General features: G+C 38.3%; 1 protein-coding gene across 3 annotated transcripts; it reads left to right on the forward strand.

The window, feature by feature from the left end:
- Positions 1-13,183: 13,183 nt before the first annotated feature.
- si:dkey-193c22.1 (uncharacterized protein LOC567837 homolog) lies at positions 13,184-16,914 on the forward strand. Of its 3 annotated transcripts, none has more exons than XM_067522365.1 (9): positions 13,184-13,266; positions 13,943-14,005; positions 14,094-14,243; positions 14,346-14,466; positions 14,955-15,167; positions 15,367-15,450; positions 15,654-15,795; positions 16,051-16,213; positions 16,385-16,914. In XM_067522365.1, coding segments are annotated over exons 2-9 (1,110 nt in total). In that variant the 5' UTR covers positions 13,184-13,266; positions 13,943-14,003; the 3' UTR covers positions 16,620-16,914. The 3 variants fall into 3 exon arrangements, with proteins under 3 accessions (XP_067378466.1, XP_067378469.1, XP_067378468.1); XM_067522368.1 differs by having other exon boundaries at positions 13,218-13,359; XM_067522367.1 differs by having other exon boundaries at positions 13,226-13,842.
- The last annotated feature ends 1,071 nt before the right edge of the window (positions 16,915-17,985 follow it).

Here is a 17,985-nt window from a genome sequence, read left to right on the forward strand (position 1 = left end):
TTTACCTCACTAAAATATTATTATATTGTCTGGAAAAAAATTAATTTGTATAAAAAGACAAGTGACTCACCGATCAAATAAATCCATGTGTTAATGGTTAGGGTGAAAGGTGGGGGCATTTGATGTCAGCTAACAAAGGTTGGACTAAAGTGCAGGCATGGACACACCTGGAGAACACATTTATGCACACACACTCTCACACTCACACTCACACACACACACACACACACACACACACACACACACACACACACATAAACAAAGCGGTGGACACCTCATTCTGTTCTCGACACACCTCAGCAGATTATGCTAAAACAAACATAGAGTATGAAATGTTTGTGTCATAATTCGCCCCTTTTTGAGTCTTAAGTCTAAGCTGTAAAGAAGCTTCCTTTGCCAAACACCAGTCTCTGAGGTAGATCTTGGACCACGACCCCTCAAAACAGGATCATTTAGGGCTTGTTGGTCTGGTAATAAGTAAGCAGCAGGTATTTGGTACTTTTCTATATAACATGATGGGAAACAACACCTTAATGAGGAGCATTTCAGCACTGGCAGTTCTGGCAGAAACTGAAAAGGTTAAAACTACAACAAAACGTGCCGTATATCAACTAGCGTTGTTGTTAGACCAACAAGATTGTTTGCTAGTAATATGGAGTAGTCAACCATCTTTTCCACATCCCCCCCAGATATACATCATCTGAACTTCTGATGATGAAAAACTCTTCCAGGTGATGTCATCTCGATGAACTTTTTAGCTAGAAGCATCCAATTGCAGAATGAATAGTGTTGGATTTGACTGTCTGGCAACATCCTTTTTCTGGAGGCAACAAGCTTTACATTTCAAAAAACATAGCCACTGGCTGTGCCTCTAATGTAAGAGCACACATTTGGATCACATAAGCAACCTGAGTTTGCAAAATTATAATTAACCAGGGATGTTTAAAAAACAGAGAACATTGTTAAAAACACTTCAGTTTGTTCTAAAGGTTCACTGAAGACAAATATAACAAACTTTTTTTTTAAGTTTCACATCTGTTTCTGAATCAAAACAAAGATGGCAGCCTGCTGGCTTCCTGGGTAGAAACAGTCTCAACTGGGAGAAATGGTTTAAAAATCGTATTTATTGTGAAATCAACCCTGAATTGAACATTTCACGGGATTAACATGTTATCTCAACCGAAGACAACAACTGAGTTCACTGATTCTATTTAAACCTATGTAGAGGTTACAGAGGTATTGCTGAATCAGGTATGAAATTCCTGCATGTTGCTTCATGCTCCATTATCTGCAATCAGATCAACAGAAAACTGAAACCATACCAAGAAGACCTGTAATACACTTGAGCCGGGAAGGAGGGGGGGGGGGGGGGGGGGGGGGGGGGGGGGGGGTAAACATAGTACATAGTAAACATAACTTGTCTACGTCTGCCTTGGGGAATGACTTCACGCCTCGAATGCGGTTGAATTGATGAGAAATAGAGTAGATGTTGCTAAAGAAATAATGAAACTTTTACGAAAAGTTCTTACTCACTCTTTTGTAACATTATTCCTGTGCCAAGCTAATGGCTCAGGATCAATCCTGTCTTCTAAAAATTGTGTTTATATATTACTAAATACTTTTCCCACTAATGTTGGTGACAAAAGTAATCCCTGTATGGAAGTCGTACAGAGGGGAAAGCTAATTTCACAAGTAGCCCTACATTTATTGCTGCAGTGGTTGGGAGGTGGTCACAGGCACACAATGCACAAGACTGTGACTTTCCAATTAGGAAACAAAAGTACTTTGGTTAACCAGTTACTAGAGTCCCCCATTTATGTGCCAAAGCCCATAAATAATCAGTAACAACAACAAAAAAACAGACCACTGTTCGTCAACTTTTCAAATTGGAGTCATCACCCTGGACCAACTCAATCAAGCTTTCACCCACATAACTACTCTAATGTTGGGATGTTTTCTCCAGGACAACAAATTAATCGGACTAAAACATTTTGTTGCTCTTGTCACGTGAGAGGAGTCCTGAGGTACGGAGGGGATATTCTGTTGTGTGTACTAACCCTCTACCAAATGAGAGACAGTTAAGAGCAGGGATACAACGTCCTAAAGGGTTTTACGCGTATAGACTGAGGAGTCTTCGAGCTTTCGGAAAATCTGTGATTTGTCAAGGATTAAGTGGATTAAACTAAACCTACTAAACCTACGCACAAAAATTAGCAGTAATAACTAATGAAGTACGTTGTCAGTGGACATTTTACTGATGAATTCAGTGTCAACATTTGGAGAAGTGACATTTGATAAACAAAAAATGTACATTTTTTTAAAATACATGAAGATTTTTAACCGATGTTTAAAGGACCCTTTCACAGAATGTGAACTTGCTTTTTTTGGTTCTAGTTTATAAAGTAACTTAGGTAGTAATTTGTGCTTGTTTTTAGCATTCCTATGTATTTTACATGTATTTAATTTATTTAATGGGTTTAAAACAGCTTTTCATCAACAGTTGTTGGTCTTCACATGAACATAACTGCGAGCAAAGAATTGCAACACTCTGAAAGGACTGTAAGGATTTGGACTGTGTGCAATAGGCTACTATGCAGAATGTTAACAATATTGTGTTCAATTTCCCTTTTGTGTAGTACAGATACACAAACAATACTAGTTATAATTAAAAGTTATAGTACAAGAAAATGTCTTATGAGCCAGAATAATTTAAACACAGATGCAGGTGTGGTTTGTTGTATAACTCGTCTCCGCCATGTCCTTTTTCCCCCTCTCTGGCCATTATGTCATCTTTTTTAAAAACAAACTCTGAAAACTGGGCCACAAAACCAACAGCAACAAGCTCTGCAGACATGAATAAATGAATTGGCAAAACACTCTTATGATGTTTTTTCGTTGTTTGGTAAGAGAATGGGAACGCTCATCACATCAAATGATGAAGATAGACTTGACATCACATTACAGTAATTAGCCACACAAAGCCTGTTTGACACCACCCACCCAACATGCATGCACACAAACCCAATCACAGTCACCTCATACACATCACACCACTTCTCACCAATTGGATGTCAGGAGGTATCCAGTAACAGGTGTTTTGTGTGTGTATGTGCGTGTGTGTGTGTACTGCGAAACCTCACACTTCAGAGATGACTGGTATATACTGTACTTACTGTATGAGAATCTAAAACTATTATGTCATTTAAAACAGAAAGTAAATCTATCATGCTTAGACAACAATTGAATATCATGTTTGAAATTATGAAAGAAATAATGAAATAATGTTTTTATTTCATTCAACAAATATCTTTTTAAAGACCTGTCAATAAAAAAATCCTTCTCTTCTTTGCTTGTACTCTTCCTTCTGTTGCATGGCTTTCTACCCCCTGTTCAGTGTCTTTCTGCTGCCCCTTTTAACAGTGTGTGCACTGTATGTGTTAAATGTGCCCTTTAAGAATATAGAATAGTTGTGTGTATGTTGCAGGGATTTCTGTTCTTAAGCTGTTATGTATACTGGGGATAAAGGATTTTAAGCTCTGTTGGTGTAATCATCCTCCTGGGGGGTTGTGTTTTCCATAAACTTTGCGTGTTTCCCTTTTTTCACCGATTTGGCAAAAAAACCCCTCATGGTTTTGTTTTTTCTGAAGCCTTTTGTCTCACTGTAATTGTCTTCATTCTTCAGGCTCCACCAGTAATCACATTCACAGACAATAACGCCCAACCCATTCTCAGTCCTATGGCGTCATATTCTGCAGATCTGTCACGCCTTTTGGCGTCTGATACTGACACTAAAGATTGGGATTGACTTCTGATGGTGCTGCTTTCTCATTGCTGTAGAAAACTAGCAGCCTGCAGTTTTGCAGCTCAGTTTTGCAGCTCAAAAACATTGGTTTCAGTGTCAAACCAGTGTCTTGTTCATTTTTTTATATGACTGACAGTAGATCATAGGCAAGTTGAGAGACAAAAAAATAGCAGCCCATCATAGAAACAACTGCTGGAATGCAGTAAACATAATGTCAGGGAAGCCACTTTGACAGCATAATCTAAAATATAATGTACACTTAAAAGGGAAAGCTTATAGTTACAGTGACCTGAGGCAACATGCAGACAAAGGTTTTTGTTCACCTGCAATATTCTACTCTTGAACTACTCACACTCACACTAAAAATCTCACTGAGCTTCACTGCTAATATGAAATCATAATTTTAATTTTTCCTCGCTGGACGTGCTGTAGTAACTAGTTTGAATGGACACACTGTATATTGTTGTTCACAGTGTATTGTTTTCGCTGCTAATAACTTGTATGTAACACATTAAGATTATATGTGGCTTAATGACAAAGTAACAAAATGCATTATGCTATGAGCATGGCTGCAAAGGCAAAAATGTTTTTTATTTGTGTTCCAGGACTGAAGAGCACATACTGTACATACCACAAACACTCACATTTAGACAGACATCTGGTGTTTTGATGTTTTATAAACACTTTTATAAACAAAAGATGTAATTATTGATTATCAGTGTATTTAGACTTTATTTTTTTTTACTTTCGGCTTATCCCGTGAGTTCAGGGTCACCACAGCGGATCATTGACCGCATGTTGATTTGGCACAGTTTTTTTTTACACTGGATGCCCTTCCTGACACAACCCTTCCCAATTTCTACCAGGCTTGGACCGGCACTGCACAGCTGGGGACAGGAATGGCCTGTTTGGGGTTCAGTCTCTTGCCCAGAGGCACTTCGACTTATAGCCACGACTGGGGATCGAGCCAATGACCCTGTGGTCCGTGGGAGACCTTACCAACTGAGCTACAGCCGCCCCCCTATTAGTGTATTTAGACTGAGTAAGTGAAATCAGCCACATGTTCAGTCTGACTCACACAACAGTCTAGTCAATAACCACAAGAGTCAACAGTTTGTTTCACTGGAATAAATAGATTTCAGTGTTGTTTGCCAGGTCCTATAAAGAGGAGTAGAGGCAGGAAACCTGAGCAGATATCACTATGAGAAGGAAAAAACATTTTGTTTATATTTATATTTTATACTGTTTATACATGTTTTCTAGCTGCATGTTGTTTCCAGTCAAACCCTTCCCCTGTTTGTACCTCATCTGTTCATCCTGTTATTTGGAAACTTGTGGCTTTTCACTAAAAGGATGTGAGATCTAACTCCTCCACTGCATCTTCAACTGTTGACATTTGAAAGAAAAGTGAAAGTTTCATTTCGTTGTGTGGGCTGTATTTCCTTCTCTGATCTGTCACGCGTTTTATTCTTAAATTATCTATTTATTCTAAGAAGGCCAGTTCTAGCTATAAAAAACAAAGAATTCATGAATAACTAAAGAAACTAAATGCGACTTTTGTTTCAGAGGAAAAAAAAATGTCTGGATATGCTTGAGTCAAATTTTAGGAAACACTTTGTTTGCCATATTTTGTCCATGTCAGCAAGGATGAAGACATCACCTCAGTTTTGACACATCCCATGCAGATATTCCTGGTAGAATTAAGATGCTATAAATGGAATCTAACGGTAGATCATTTTACATTTACTTTTTAGGCCTTCAGCTGACACGCATCTAGGGCAACATAAAAGGAGAGAGCGAGTGAAGGTTCTGTAAGTCAAACAGGGACACTTCAGCAAAAACTATATGTGATGTATTAAATATGTGTTCTCCTTATACACTTATGTAGTACACTAATTAATGTCAGTGTCAAAGATTCAAGACGACTGAAAGGCTAAAAGGCTTAAAAGGCTGATGACCATTACGCAGCAAAGAAGACAACAATTAAATGGATTTAAAAATTATAATTGTTTGCTTCCTACCGCTAGTGTGGCAAAATGTTGAGTTAGCAAGGCTAAGTTACAGAATCCTAAAAGCTTTATCCTTTATCACAGTTAGCTCAGGTTATGTAATGTGTGTCCTCAGCTTTCTCTGGAAATCAGGTCCGTTTCTCACATCCCTTGCCCAAACACTGACTCTGTACAGTGTTACTTTAACCGTGAAATACTGTGCAGCAGCGTGAGGAAACAGGTGTTTTCTATATCAGCGACCTTGGCCAGATCATTTGGTAACATGTCAGTTTTGTACTGAATGTAACAATTTGGACTGGGGGGAAGTAGATAACATTTTAAAAAACTGAAAGCACCTCTATCTGCCTTACCATATGTGTCTTTTTTTCATCCAGCACAGTTCAGAACAAGGTTATTTGTGAACTTGATGAACTATCAACTTCAGTCTGAGTATCACACCTGCATACTTTTTAACAGTTTATGCTCGCTGAGAAAACTTTGAGAATTATTTGTTCATCTGTATTTGGATAACAAATACTTCAGTACCTTTACACAGGTCTGTTTTTAACATAGCAGAACTCCCTCAATAGTAGAGTGACTCAGCTGCAAAGTTATCCATCACATGTTTTAAGGATTACAATGCAAAACACTCAAAATATTCTGAGCACTTGAGAAAGAACACTGTGTAGTGCAGATGTAAATGTGGATAATGAAAATTCAAAGCAGTGACAAACCTTTCAAAAATGTGCCACAGTTTTACAATTCTGATTAAACAATTAACTGTGGTTTTGCAATGCTGTTATGTAAGATCCAGTTACGTAGTAATCTCCATCCCAAAGTAAGAGAGGAAATTGTGTATTTGTTAGATAGACATCATTTCTATTTCTGCATCTAAATGATCTGTTCCGGTGATTTATGAATGTGGTCAGAGTTTTCCTTAGTGGTTGGAGGCAGCAAGATAACTTTAGCTTCATTTCTATCTTATCATCTGACCAACTACTGCTTAAACCACTTTGTGAATGTAGTATCGTGTGATACTGACACATTTTTCTCTCGCTGGGTATGCGTTTTTCCAGATGTCTCCAAGGCACCTGATCATCACACCCACTTATGCACCTAAAACATATTCCCACATGAAACCACAGCTGTAGTCCATTACCCCGAACTGTTTACATAGGTGCCTATGTGCCATATTTCTACCACAGTGCCCATCAGAGCCCATGTACTTTCAGAGAAATCCAGGATTCATTCATAGAAGGTCAACACATCAATTCTCAAACTAAAAACCAAATTATCAAAATGATCATGAACTGGATTAAATACAGCCGTCATTTGAAGAACAAGAACCTCTGTTTCCTTATTCGTGAACTTGGCCACTTTTTGCCAGTTTGTGAGTTCTTCTTTTGCCCGTATGACTGATCTTTTTGCTGATGTGTTTTTTGAACGTTCAACAAGTAAACATTGTTTGAACCTTTTTTTGCTTTGCATTTGAGCTGTATTTTTGAACCCACACCACATTTATCAGAAAGGTTACAAAATATACTTGTGCTTTATCACATTATTATCCATGTCAGTGACCTGGCTCTACGGATTGCAGTGCCAGTCTGGGGTCAGTCCACTTTGCCCCACACTCTGCGGTCTAGATCAACAGTTAGTAAATGAACTGACATGAAGTGCTGACATTCATCTTTCGGAGGGGATAAAGTCTTCTGACTTTTCATGTAGCGCCACCATGAGGTTTATGACATTCCAATCAGTCTGAGCTTCACTGGGTGTTTTATGCTGATCATCTAATATTAACCACCTACACCTGTTAACACCAGAATGTTGACATTGTCACAAATGTATTTTAATATGCACCCATGCGTTTCGGCATTTACTATTGCAAACATCTCATATGTTAAAGACCCTGAGCTAAGCTGAACCTATGGCACTTATTTGCCTGAGTATTGGTTGAGTTGTATCCAAATGGTTTTCCAGTTCTTCTACGCAAATTGTCCGACCATGATAATGAAAGCAATTTGCTTGATCTACTTTTCACGTGGAGATCAACAGTCTTTGATGAACTTTTCTTTTAATCAGTGTGAAACATTTCCTAGTTAAATGCTGTGACAAACTGTGGCTCCTGTCTCTCCTGCAGGCACTTGAATGTTAGCATTGCTGATGCAGGTTTAAGTCTCTGACGTGTCTCTGCCGTCTCTCATTGTTAGCCTTTTCAGTGAGTGCTCCATGACAATGTGCATCAAAGAATCCAGGGCAAGTCCTTAAGTCACTCATTTATCGTACACATCACTGAGCTTATTGTTCTCGTGGGGCTTATGTAAGGAAACTGATCTCTGGACAAACAAAGAGCCAAGTCCAGTTTGAAATAATTCAATGTGAAGCAGTTTAAATGCCAATTTGAAAGTGCTTGGTGGAAGTCATTCTTGTATTTATGCTGGAATTATACACTGACATTTATGTGTAAAATAACTATACAATTATTTATCTAGAAAATACATTAGCTTACTAGTTTGAAACAGAAAGTTTACGTATGCAAGCTCAACAGCATTTGATACTTGTACAGGCTATGGAAAGAATGTCTTAAATCCAAACTATGGACCCTGCACACAGAGGAGGGAAAAGCAAACAAAAGGTGGTGAATTAAAAACATAGAGACTATGGTTCTCTCACATTACTGTCAAAGCTGGCATGTGGATAAGGGGGCATGTGTATCTTGAAACAAAGAAATTCACACAGAATTTATGTTTCTTGAGGGCCTGGCAATGGCATAGGGAGACAGGTCCAATCTTAGCGTACACAAAGCAAGATGTGAACATGTCACGGTCTGACTTTTATTCAAACTGACACTGTATCCACAGACGCGTAGATGTGGCAACTTTTTCAAGAACATTTTACATAAAACATACAACCCCAATTCCAAAAAAGTCGGGAAGAAAATAAAAACAGAATGCAGTGATTTGCAAATCTAGTGTCAGATGTGGAAACTTAGACATTTTACATATGGGTTTCCATTCTTTTTGGACAGACTTTCACAAAGCCAAAGTCATGTTAAAAAAGTTCTGTAGGATGAAAAGATGAATGAGTGTGCGTATGACAGAATTCTTGTGCACATCACAACTTGTTCTCAGTTAGTGAGAATCTCCTGACAGATGAGACTAAAACACGTTTTTGTCATTGTACAGAAGACTCAGAAGAGCACATAGTGCTGCAGTGAGAAATGTTGTATACTGTGAAAAGAGCAACACAGCTAAACTATCTCTCAGTCACTGTTACAGTGGGTTTATCTTTGATTTGAAGAAGTTCAAGTACTTTCTGTGAAAAGTCTAAGTATCTTGTAGTCAAAGGAAATTAAAGGTATCATGGTAAGTGGACCATCACGTCACACTGAACGTGAATGTCCTGAATCGACACCCCGTCCATTTCACAAATCCTAATATCGTTTACACAGTTATGTGAAGTTTTCATAAGATAGCAACATGCAGCTTTGGACACAGGTATAGTATCTTGGTATCTAGCTGTGATTTTGGTGCCTAACGGTGAAGTAACACATTCTTGCATGTGTGTTTTTTTACTCTCACTGGTACAGTACATAAGGAAGATCTTACCTTCTGTTGACTCAGTAAATGCTGGAAAGAGACATGGCGCACTGAAACTTGAGTCCTTGGACTATATAAAGAGAGGTATCACTGGACACCCTAAACTTGTACATGCACAGACAAACACGTGCACACTTACTAAACAATTATTTGCTAAGCCAGTTTTTCAACCACCTTATTTTGCAAACGTCCCCACTTTTTTCTAAAGCAGCTCTTGAGCATCCTCGGTGCCTTGTAAGCATTCATGTGGTGCATCTGACAAGAATGGCTGTTCTGTTTTCTCTTCGATCAATCAGAGGGCCCCCTAAAATACTGCAGTGCCCTTTCACCGACAGCACCTCTGTCTTTGCTGCTCCTCTGGCGTCTGCAGGACTCCGAGTACTGGGATACCTAGAAACTGGGCTTTGTGGTCAGTGCCAGTTTCCATGGTTCCCGCTATCAAAGAAAGGTTCTTTCTAGGCCTGATGTATTTGTAAAGTCCCTGTGAAAAGATGGCTCTGCATCCTGAGGGCTCAGCCCCAACAAGGGCAGAATTCCTCTCTGACTCCGGGAAGAGTCGGGGTTGTGCAGCAAAGAGGATGCGAGGGAAATTAGGGGGAGAAGACACAGGAGCAGCAATTTTGGGCACTGGCGGGTGGCCAGTTAGGAGCTTGGGTCACCGTGGGGGTTCAAAAAAGGAAGTAATCAGGCCAGTGTGTACACACTATCATTAGCAAATACACATTCAACTGCAAACATACACACAGACACAGGCTGACGTCTGTTCAAGCTCAAATATACAAAATACATACATTCCAAATGTTGCTTCATTTTTAAGTTTCCATTTAAAGTTTATTAAAAATTAAGCCCCAGTTTTTACAAAGATGGACCCAGTCTGCCTGTTTGTCAGTAATCACACACTTAAAAAAATTCTACATACAGTACAAAACAATATAGAAATACAGAATGAAGTTTAACCTATTTGAATAATTTCACATGCTGTTGCAGTGCACAAATGACTCACTAAAATACTATTGACACTCCCTCTTTTCTTTTAATCTTTTGTTCACAGCTAAAACATATTGTCCACAAAAAAGAGGAGGAGGAAGCTTCTATTTACTGTAAAACACCCACAATGACTCACCAGAAGGAACGACAGATATGTGCAAATAATTCAAATGAAAGATAAATCCCAGCATGCCAAGGATGCCTCCAATTTTAGCAGAGTCTCTGCTGCCTATGAGGAATGGAATATGTAGTAATTTATTGTCAGGTTTTCAATTCCAAGTTCTGAATAGCATTAAAAAAGCACAAATGGCCTGGGACTGAATGGATGATTTCTTTCAAAGGAACTACCAGTACCACCAGCCTTTCCAGTTACCTGCACTGCTTTTGTCGCTTGTCACATTAATGACCTGCTCATACCTGTTAATATCACAGGCACAGTTATTTCCTTCATATTCTTTAAATTCAACGTGTCATAAAATGTCATAAGAAATGTCTTAAAACTGCAGGCCTTTGTCATAAAAGCTATTGGAAAATCCCTTGTGATTATAACATCCTAATTTTTAGCTTCCTGACAACCAGCTTGTGTTAATAATTTTCTAGTAGAACTGTGTAATAAAAAGGCTTCTCCTTTACTCCCTTCCTGCTGCCTTTTATGTCAGTGTGAGAATCTTTAGAGGTAAAACTGGTATGTGTCAGCCTAAGGCAGTAAATCCACATCTTGGCCGAAACATGTCAGTAGGACAATTTTCTGCACCCACAATGACCCAGTATCTCCACCTCTGAGTATGATAATTCCCTGTGTTGCAGCATCTGAGAAATCACAGAGCTCTGATTGGATCTGAAATCCACACAGAGTCCAAACAGTATCACTGGGACATCTTGTCACCGACATGTAGCTTTTGTATCAGGCTGAACGTGCTGAACATAATTTTTTACAATCTGTGTATTCATTTTGTTTCACACTTAACTACAAAAAGGAATTTTCAAAACATGATGATTATGTTTCTTAATACTCCTGTAGACCTACACAGAATACAGACTTTGTGCACACAAACTGTTATTATTGTAATACAGTACAATACATACAAAAATTCTCTTAGGGATAATATAATCCTTAAACAGGTAAGGGAAAACACTGTGAATTTATACCACAGATTTCATGCTGGGCTGACTCAGCTCATAATGCCAGCTGAATTCCTGACTTTGCACTCCACTGGATGGCTCCGTTTCCACTGTGACTTATGAAAGCACCTAGGGCTCCCCACATCGTGGCAGATGGAGGTTTAACCACCCACCCACTCAGGGCTCCAGGCTCTGCTCTGTGGGGCCAAACATAACAATAACCCTTGAGCTGGTCAGTGTTCATACGCTACTCTCCTTTCCACGAATTTGCAATGTTGAATTCAAGGTTTTCTGTGGTCATGGCCAATAAAACGTCTGTGCAGAACCTCTGTGGACGTAGACAGAATTGCTTAGGTGTGGATTAATATAGCACAGAGGTGTAAAAACTGTCTAAGTCAGAGGAGCAAACAATACAGTATCTCTAAAGAAAAACATATCTTACAGATTTTGATCATGCTCTAAAGGAACATGAAGTATTTAATAGTTTGCATAATTTTACCAGTTCGTAACACAGAACATACACTTAAGTCAATGGCAAATGTTTTTACGCCGGATGCCCTTCCAACCATCCCCAATTACTACTGGGCTTGGACCGGCACTGCACAGCTGGGGGTGGGAATGGGCTGTTGGGGGTTCAGTGGCTTGCCCGGAGACACTTCGACATAAAACCGGAACCGGGGATCGAACCACTGACCCTGTGCTCCGTGGACCTTACCAACTGAACATAAAAATTACCCTGCAGAGGCTGGACACTTAATAGAACTATGACGTGAAAGTAGTTATCAGGTTCAAACTTGCAGAACTATTGTTTTGATCTTACAATCGGTTTCAAACAATATTTTACATTCACATGTTAATTCACTCTTTGTCTTGTGTTTGTCTTCTCTGAATGTTCAGAATTCTAATATCTATAATTACGCATCACGAGCAAGTAGCAGAGTACTTCCGCCCTCTGCTGGACATGTGCTGGCAGTGCCATCAGGTTCTGTACTAATGAATAGATCAGTGGTACTAGCAGCTGAATAATAGTTACTTTCGGTTATGATTAACTCTCTGTTTTACTTACAGTCTTTAAAGTTATCCTTTGCACTACTCAAACCCCAATTACATGTAAAAAAAAAAATTCGATTACATACTACAAATTTTAAGGGGTCCTGATTTGTATGGATTTGCAGATAATGAATTTAATGATAGTCATTATTGACATCCACAGTTTGTTGTATGTCACGCTCTTTCAAACACTGACCAGAAACCTGTAATCTCTACAAACAAATGTCACATTCTGACCTCACTCACCGTCGGTCTAAATTGGCTAAAAAACTAAAAACTTAGCAGTAAGTTGAATTATTACACTGGGCCATTGTTAAAATACATGTCAATGCCACATACTTATATTTTATCCAACATCACACACCAACAACCACTTAGATCATAAAGACTCGTTCATTTCCGGAGCAGCAGAGCAGAGAAGTCACCTAATACAAGATAGAAATCCTCCTTTTCCTGCCAAACACTTTATCAGAACTTGATTTGTATCGGCATATGTGTGCATGTGCGTCTCCCCTCAGTAATACACAAAAATAGAAACGTTTATTGTTATTCATATTCCGAAGTCTATATTATCAACTGTTTGGCCACTCTCGCTTAGATTCTTTTGCCAACACCGGAAGTTGTCCAGATGCCAAAAGGGAAGTCACTGGAAATCAACCTCTCAACATGTTGTTCGTTGCACGTAAATCTGACGGACGCCTGCTCGTGGGACTGTCAGGTAGTCGCTTCGCTGAGATTGTCCGTTATTTTCTCCGCCACAGCGAATATAATGACAAACTATATTGACCGAGAACAGGAGCTGTAGTATAAGGTGTCATCTATTATTAACTATATGTTTGTGTAATGTCGCCATTTCCTGTCCGGATGTTGTTAGGCAACATTACCTGTGTAGTACAGTTAGGCTAACGTTCGCTAAGTTACAAACATTTAGGTACCGTAGAAGTTAAGAAAATGTTCTGTTGTTTTGTTTGTAGCGCGTGCTCACGTTGAAAGAGCTGTTTTTTTTTCTTTAGAAAGTGTTTACCACCAAAAATCAGATGAAGACATTTAATAAATCAGCGCCTTGCCTCGTCTGTGTAACGTTAGCGAAAGACCTACAGAGGGCGCTCAAAAAGCGGACGTTTTAAAAGCCATCGCACAAACGCGCCAGTTGTAAAAACTTATACTTTACTTTTAAACATTGCACCAATCTTATATTAATACGTCCCAATGTTCGGGTTTCTACTTAAATCTCTTTCGGGTGGTGAAGTTAAAGTTATTAAAAAGTCGAGGATTAGACTAGTTTAAATAACTGGTAAGCTTCGCCGGTTTCTGTGTAACAGTTTTGTATGTTATTTATAAATCAATTATTGAATAAACGGACTTGTGTTGCTCTGTTAATCATCCCACGCCAGCTAGTTTCCTGGAACAAAGAGCTTGAAGAGGAAGTGTCCTGGAGCAAAAACAGAGAGGCTGATGTGAGAGCCTCTCAGATTCAGCTTTTTATAGAGCACTGAGCAACGTTACTTCTTAGTACATTTTTTAAATTTTTCTTCTCTGTTAAAGGGCAGGGTTAGTTTACCACACGTCAATACCTTTGGTGGTGGGTGTGGTGTTGGTGGGCCTCCCATACTCCATCTCTTTAGCTGTCCAGTGGATTTATGGCTGGCCCGACGAACCTGGATGTAAGAAGTACATAGAAGCACTGAAACCAAGGTAAACTGTGAGATATTGCTGATCTATCATTTGTTCAACGAAACAATCTTGTAAGGAAGGAAGACACGTTTAGTGACTTTTCATATTTGGTCTTTCCATCAGACGAATATACCGTTTGACCAGAGCTGTTTTTCAAACTCTCAAATATCTGCAGTATGGGAGGCTTTACTTTCAGTGGAAGTCATGGTACAAGAATAGTGGAAACTATAAATATTGTCAAAAGGTATGTTAAGTTAGAAAGGAATCTTTCTTATTATTTTATTTTATTATTATTTTGTGTGTTTAGACCTTTTATTTATATATATATATATATATATATATATATATATATATATATATATATATATATATATATATATATATATATATATATATATATATATATATATATATATATATATATATATATACACACACACACACACACACACACACACACACTCTGCAAACAGCTGTGTATCTGCACACTGTTCAGAGTGGCTGTGCAGACCCTTGTACTCCATGACATTTTTGAGACCGCCAGTGTTAATGTTGTAGCTGAATGATGATTAATATAATTTACATGCATGTCTTATGTTTATAAATTTTTAAATAATAAAGTCCCTGTCTCTCCTTTCACCACTTGACTCCTTGTGGTCCCTAGAAAGTTTGCTATGCAGTAAAAAAAATTATGTCATGGTTTATATTTTTTTTTTTCTGCATATTTCAAAGGGCATTACATTTGGCCGCCGAGCCAACAAGCTGGACTTGTACCACCCTCCAAACATGGGCAAATCTGAAGATGTGACTGTACCTCTGGTGGTTTTTATCTATGGAGGTACATGGGGCTCGGGAGAAAGATCTATGTACTGTTTGCTGGCCAAGCAGATGGCTGAAGAGCTGAATGCAACTGTCATTTGTCCTGATTACTGTACCTATCCAAAGGTAAGAAGTTTAGAATCACACACGCTACTGACTAATGACACTTGGATCGATAATATTTATGGCCCATGGCTCGCCATGTACTGATCGTAACTCTGTGAACTGCGGGTTCACTGTGGTGGTGACCCACATGAGAAGCAACACATTTCAATATAATTTAGTGTAATGTCTGAGCTGACTGTTGGTTTAATTGGATTTTCAGGGGAACGTTTTGGGAATGGTCCAAGATATTGCTGACTGCTTGGTTTGGGCTCAAGACAGTGGACAGAAGTTCAACTATAGCAAAGTAAGAAACATCTTGGAACTATTCTTTAGAAATGATAGGAAAAAACACTCCTTACAATGTCAAGAGAGAAAATGAAATTGTTCTATGAAGTCAGACCTATATTATTTTATCATGATTCTGTCTTTGATGTTCAGATTGAGATATTTATACAGGGTGTTCGTTGTAGAAATGATTCCACTGTCCTCTTTGGTTGCCATTTGCAGGACCACATAGTGTTAATTGGCCATTCAGCAGGAGCACATTTGTGTGCACTTACCACACTGTTTCTCATTGACACCAGAGAGGAACTTTTCATAGAGGCTAGCAAGCAAAGAAATGTTACACGCGCAATAAGAGGAGTAATTGGTAAGTTTTACCGTACTGTACATTAGAGAAAACTCAACTTTATATGTTCCGCAAAGATAATTTGTGGTAATTTGTGTGAATTGTTACTTTTGTTGCCTGTGCTCTGACCAATTAACAGTGAAGTGCTTTTGAATACGGTTTTCACGATTAATAAGACTAACTATGTCGACCTCCTTGATATTTGATTTTTTTCACTAAATTAATTGCCAAAAGTATGTGTGAATGAATTAGTGCATCTGTCATATTTCCTGGTAGGTCTAAGTGGAGTATACAACATTATGGACCATTATGAGCATGAGCGAAAGCGGGGAGTTGAATACATCTCCAGCATGCACAAGGCTATGAATGGAGTGAAAAACTTTGTGTACTACTCACCAACACACTTACTGAAGCAGCTCAGCCAGGACAAATTGAGCAGGTGAAACACTAAATACAATGCCCTTTTTTTTTTTTTTTTTTTGGTCTTACAGGCATTATCAGCTTTAATCACAATGATATTTATCGAGTATGCTGCATCTGTAAACAAAAATCTTATTTCTAATAAATGTACTATCTGATAATGCTCTTTTTTTTTTTTAATTTCTGTCAGAGTGCCTCCATTCATTTTGCTCCATGGGACCAGTGACGTTATTGTTCCTGTTGAGTCTTCCACAAAGTTCTCTGAACTTCTCAACTCACTGTCTGTGAAGGCGTCGCTCTATCTGTTGCCCAGAGTTGACCACACTGAGATAGTCACGGACCTCATGGCACCAGGCAGGCACTTCTACCATCCAGTTTACAGCTGTATGAAACAAGAGTACAGAAAAGTTCTGGGACTCTGTTAATGTCTCTTTAGGTCATCAAAAAAGCTCTTTTCATCACTAAGACCTACAGATTGTGCCATCAAATGTATTTCCTGCCATAATAATGTATATTTTGAATAGTTTAAATGTAACTATGTTGATTGATTGTACTGCAGTCTTTCTGAATAGGTCTTACAGGAGTTGTTCTCGATAACTTGAATTAATATCATTTATGAAGCAATAACATTATTATGGAAATATAGTGAAGCACTTTAATGTGTATTAATGACATGTCATTTTGAATAACTATTTCTTGATTAAACCTACTGAAAGAACACTTTTCTTTTACTTCTCCGACACACATTATACACAGTAAAGAAAATATATAGAGAACAATCTGTATCTATGCCATACCACCTGCAATATTTTAAGGCAGTTGTCCACAGACCACAGGGTCAGTGGTTTGATGCCCAGTGCTGGCTATATGTTGAAGTGTCTCTGGGGAAGACACTGAACCCCTAACAGCCCATTCCCCTCCTCAGCTGTGCAGAGCCGGTCCAAGCCCGGTAGAAATTGGATGACTGAATCCATGGGATAACCCAAAAGGACAAAATAAAAATAAAAAATAGTTATATGCAAATACCTATAAAGCAAATGGCTATGCATAGTTGTAAATGTCTATAGTGGGGGGAAAAAAGAGGAGTTTAAGTAATTACACAAATATTGTATTTTTGTTTGCATACAGTAATCGTGCATTTAACAACATCATGGAAAGATTATTTTATATTAAAACAGCGCTGCAGTTTGGAGTTACAGTGTTTAGGTATTTCCTGTAGAGAATGAATCTTTTTGCTGATCCCCAGTTTATGCAGGTCCAGGCTGTTACATGCCACCAAATGTATACAGAAACCTAATTTGCCTCTAATTAAAGTATCATATTATCTTTTGCTGACATTTATCATACTGTTAGACCAGTGTTTTTTCCCAAAGCTTGTTAATAATTCCAAAAGGTAACACATATAAGCAGCATATAAACACTAAGTGGATTTCAACGCTTGATATAAAGACATGTTTATTTTGCCAAATTAGCTAACAGCTCATCCTTTGAAGACATAATTTATGTCCTAATATGGTCTCATTCATTATTTCTTTATAGGCCCACATCACCTTCAACCAATATATTAACACATGTCTGCTTATAATTTATTAAAAATGTATTCAAAATCAATGTATTGCTGTATTACTGCTATCTTGGTAATAAGCCTACAGTGAGTTTTCACAGCAAAATCATTTGGATTTAGGATTTAATGATCACGTCTAACAGATATAAACAAAAACTTTTAATTTTGTGGGAACTTCCATGGACATCTTACTTTTATTTTGAAAACTGGGATTAATATACGTTTTT

This window comes from Channa argus, chromosome 11, assembly GCF_033026475.1.
Source record: "Channa argus isolate prfri chromosome 11, Channa argus male v1.0, whole genome shotgun sequence".
NCBI lineage: Eukaryota > Metazoa > Chordata > Actinopteri > Anabantiformes > Channidae > Channa > Channa argus.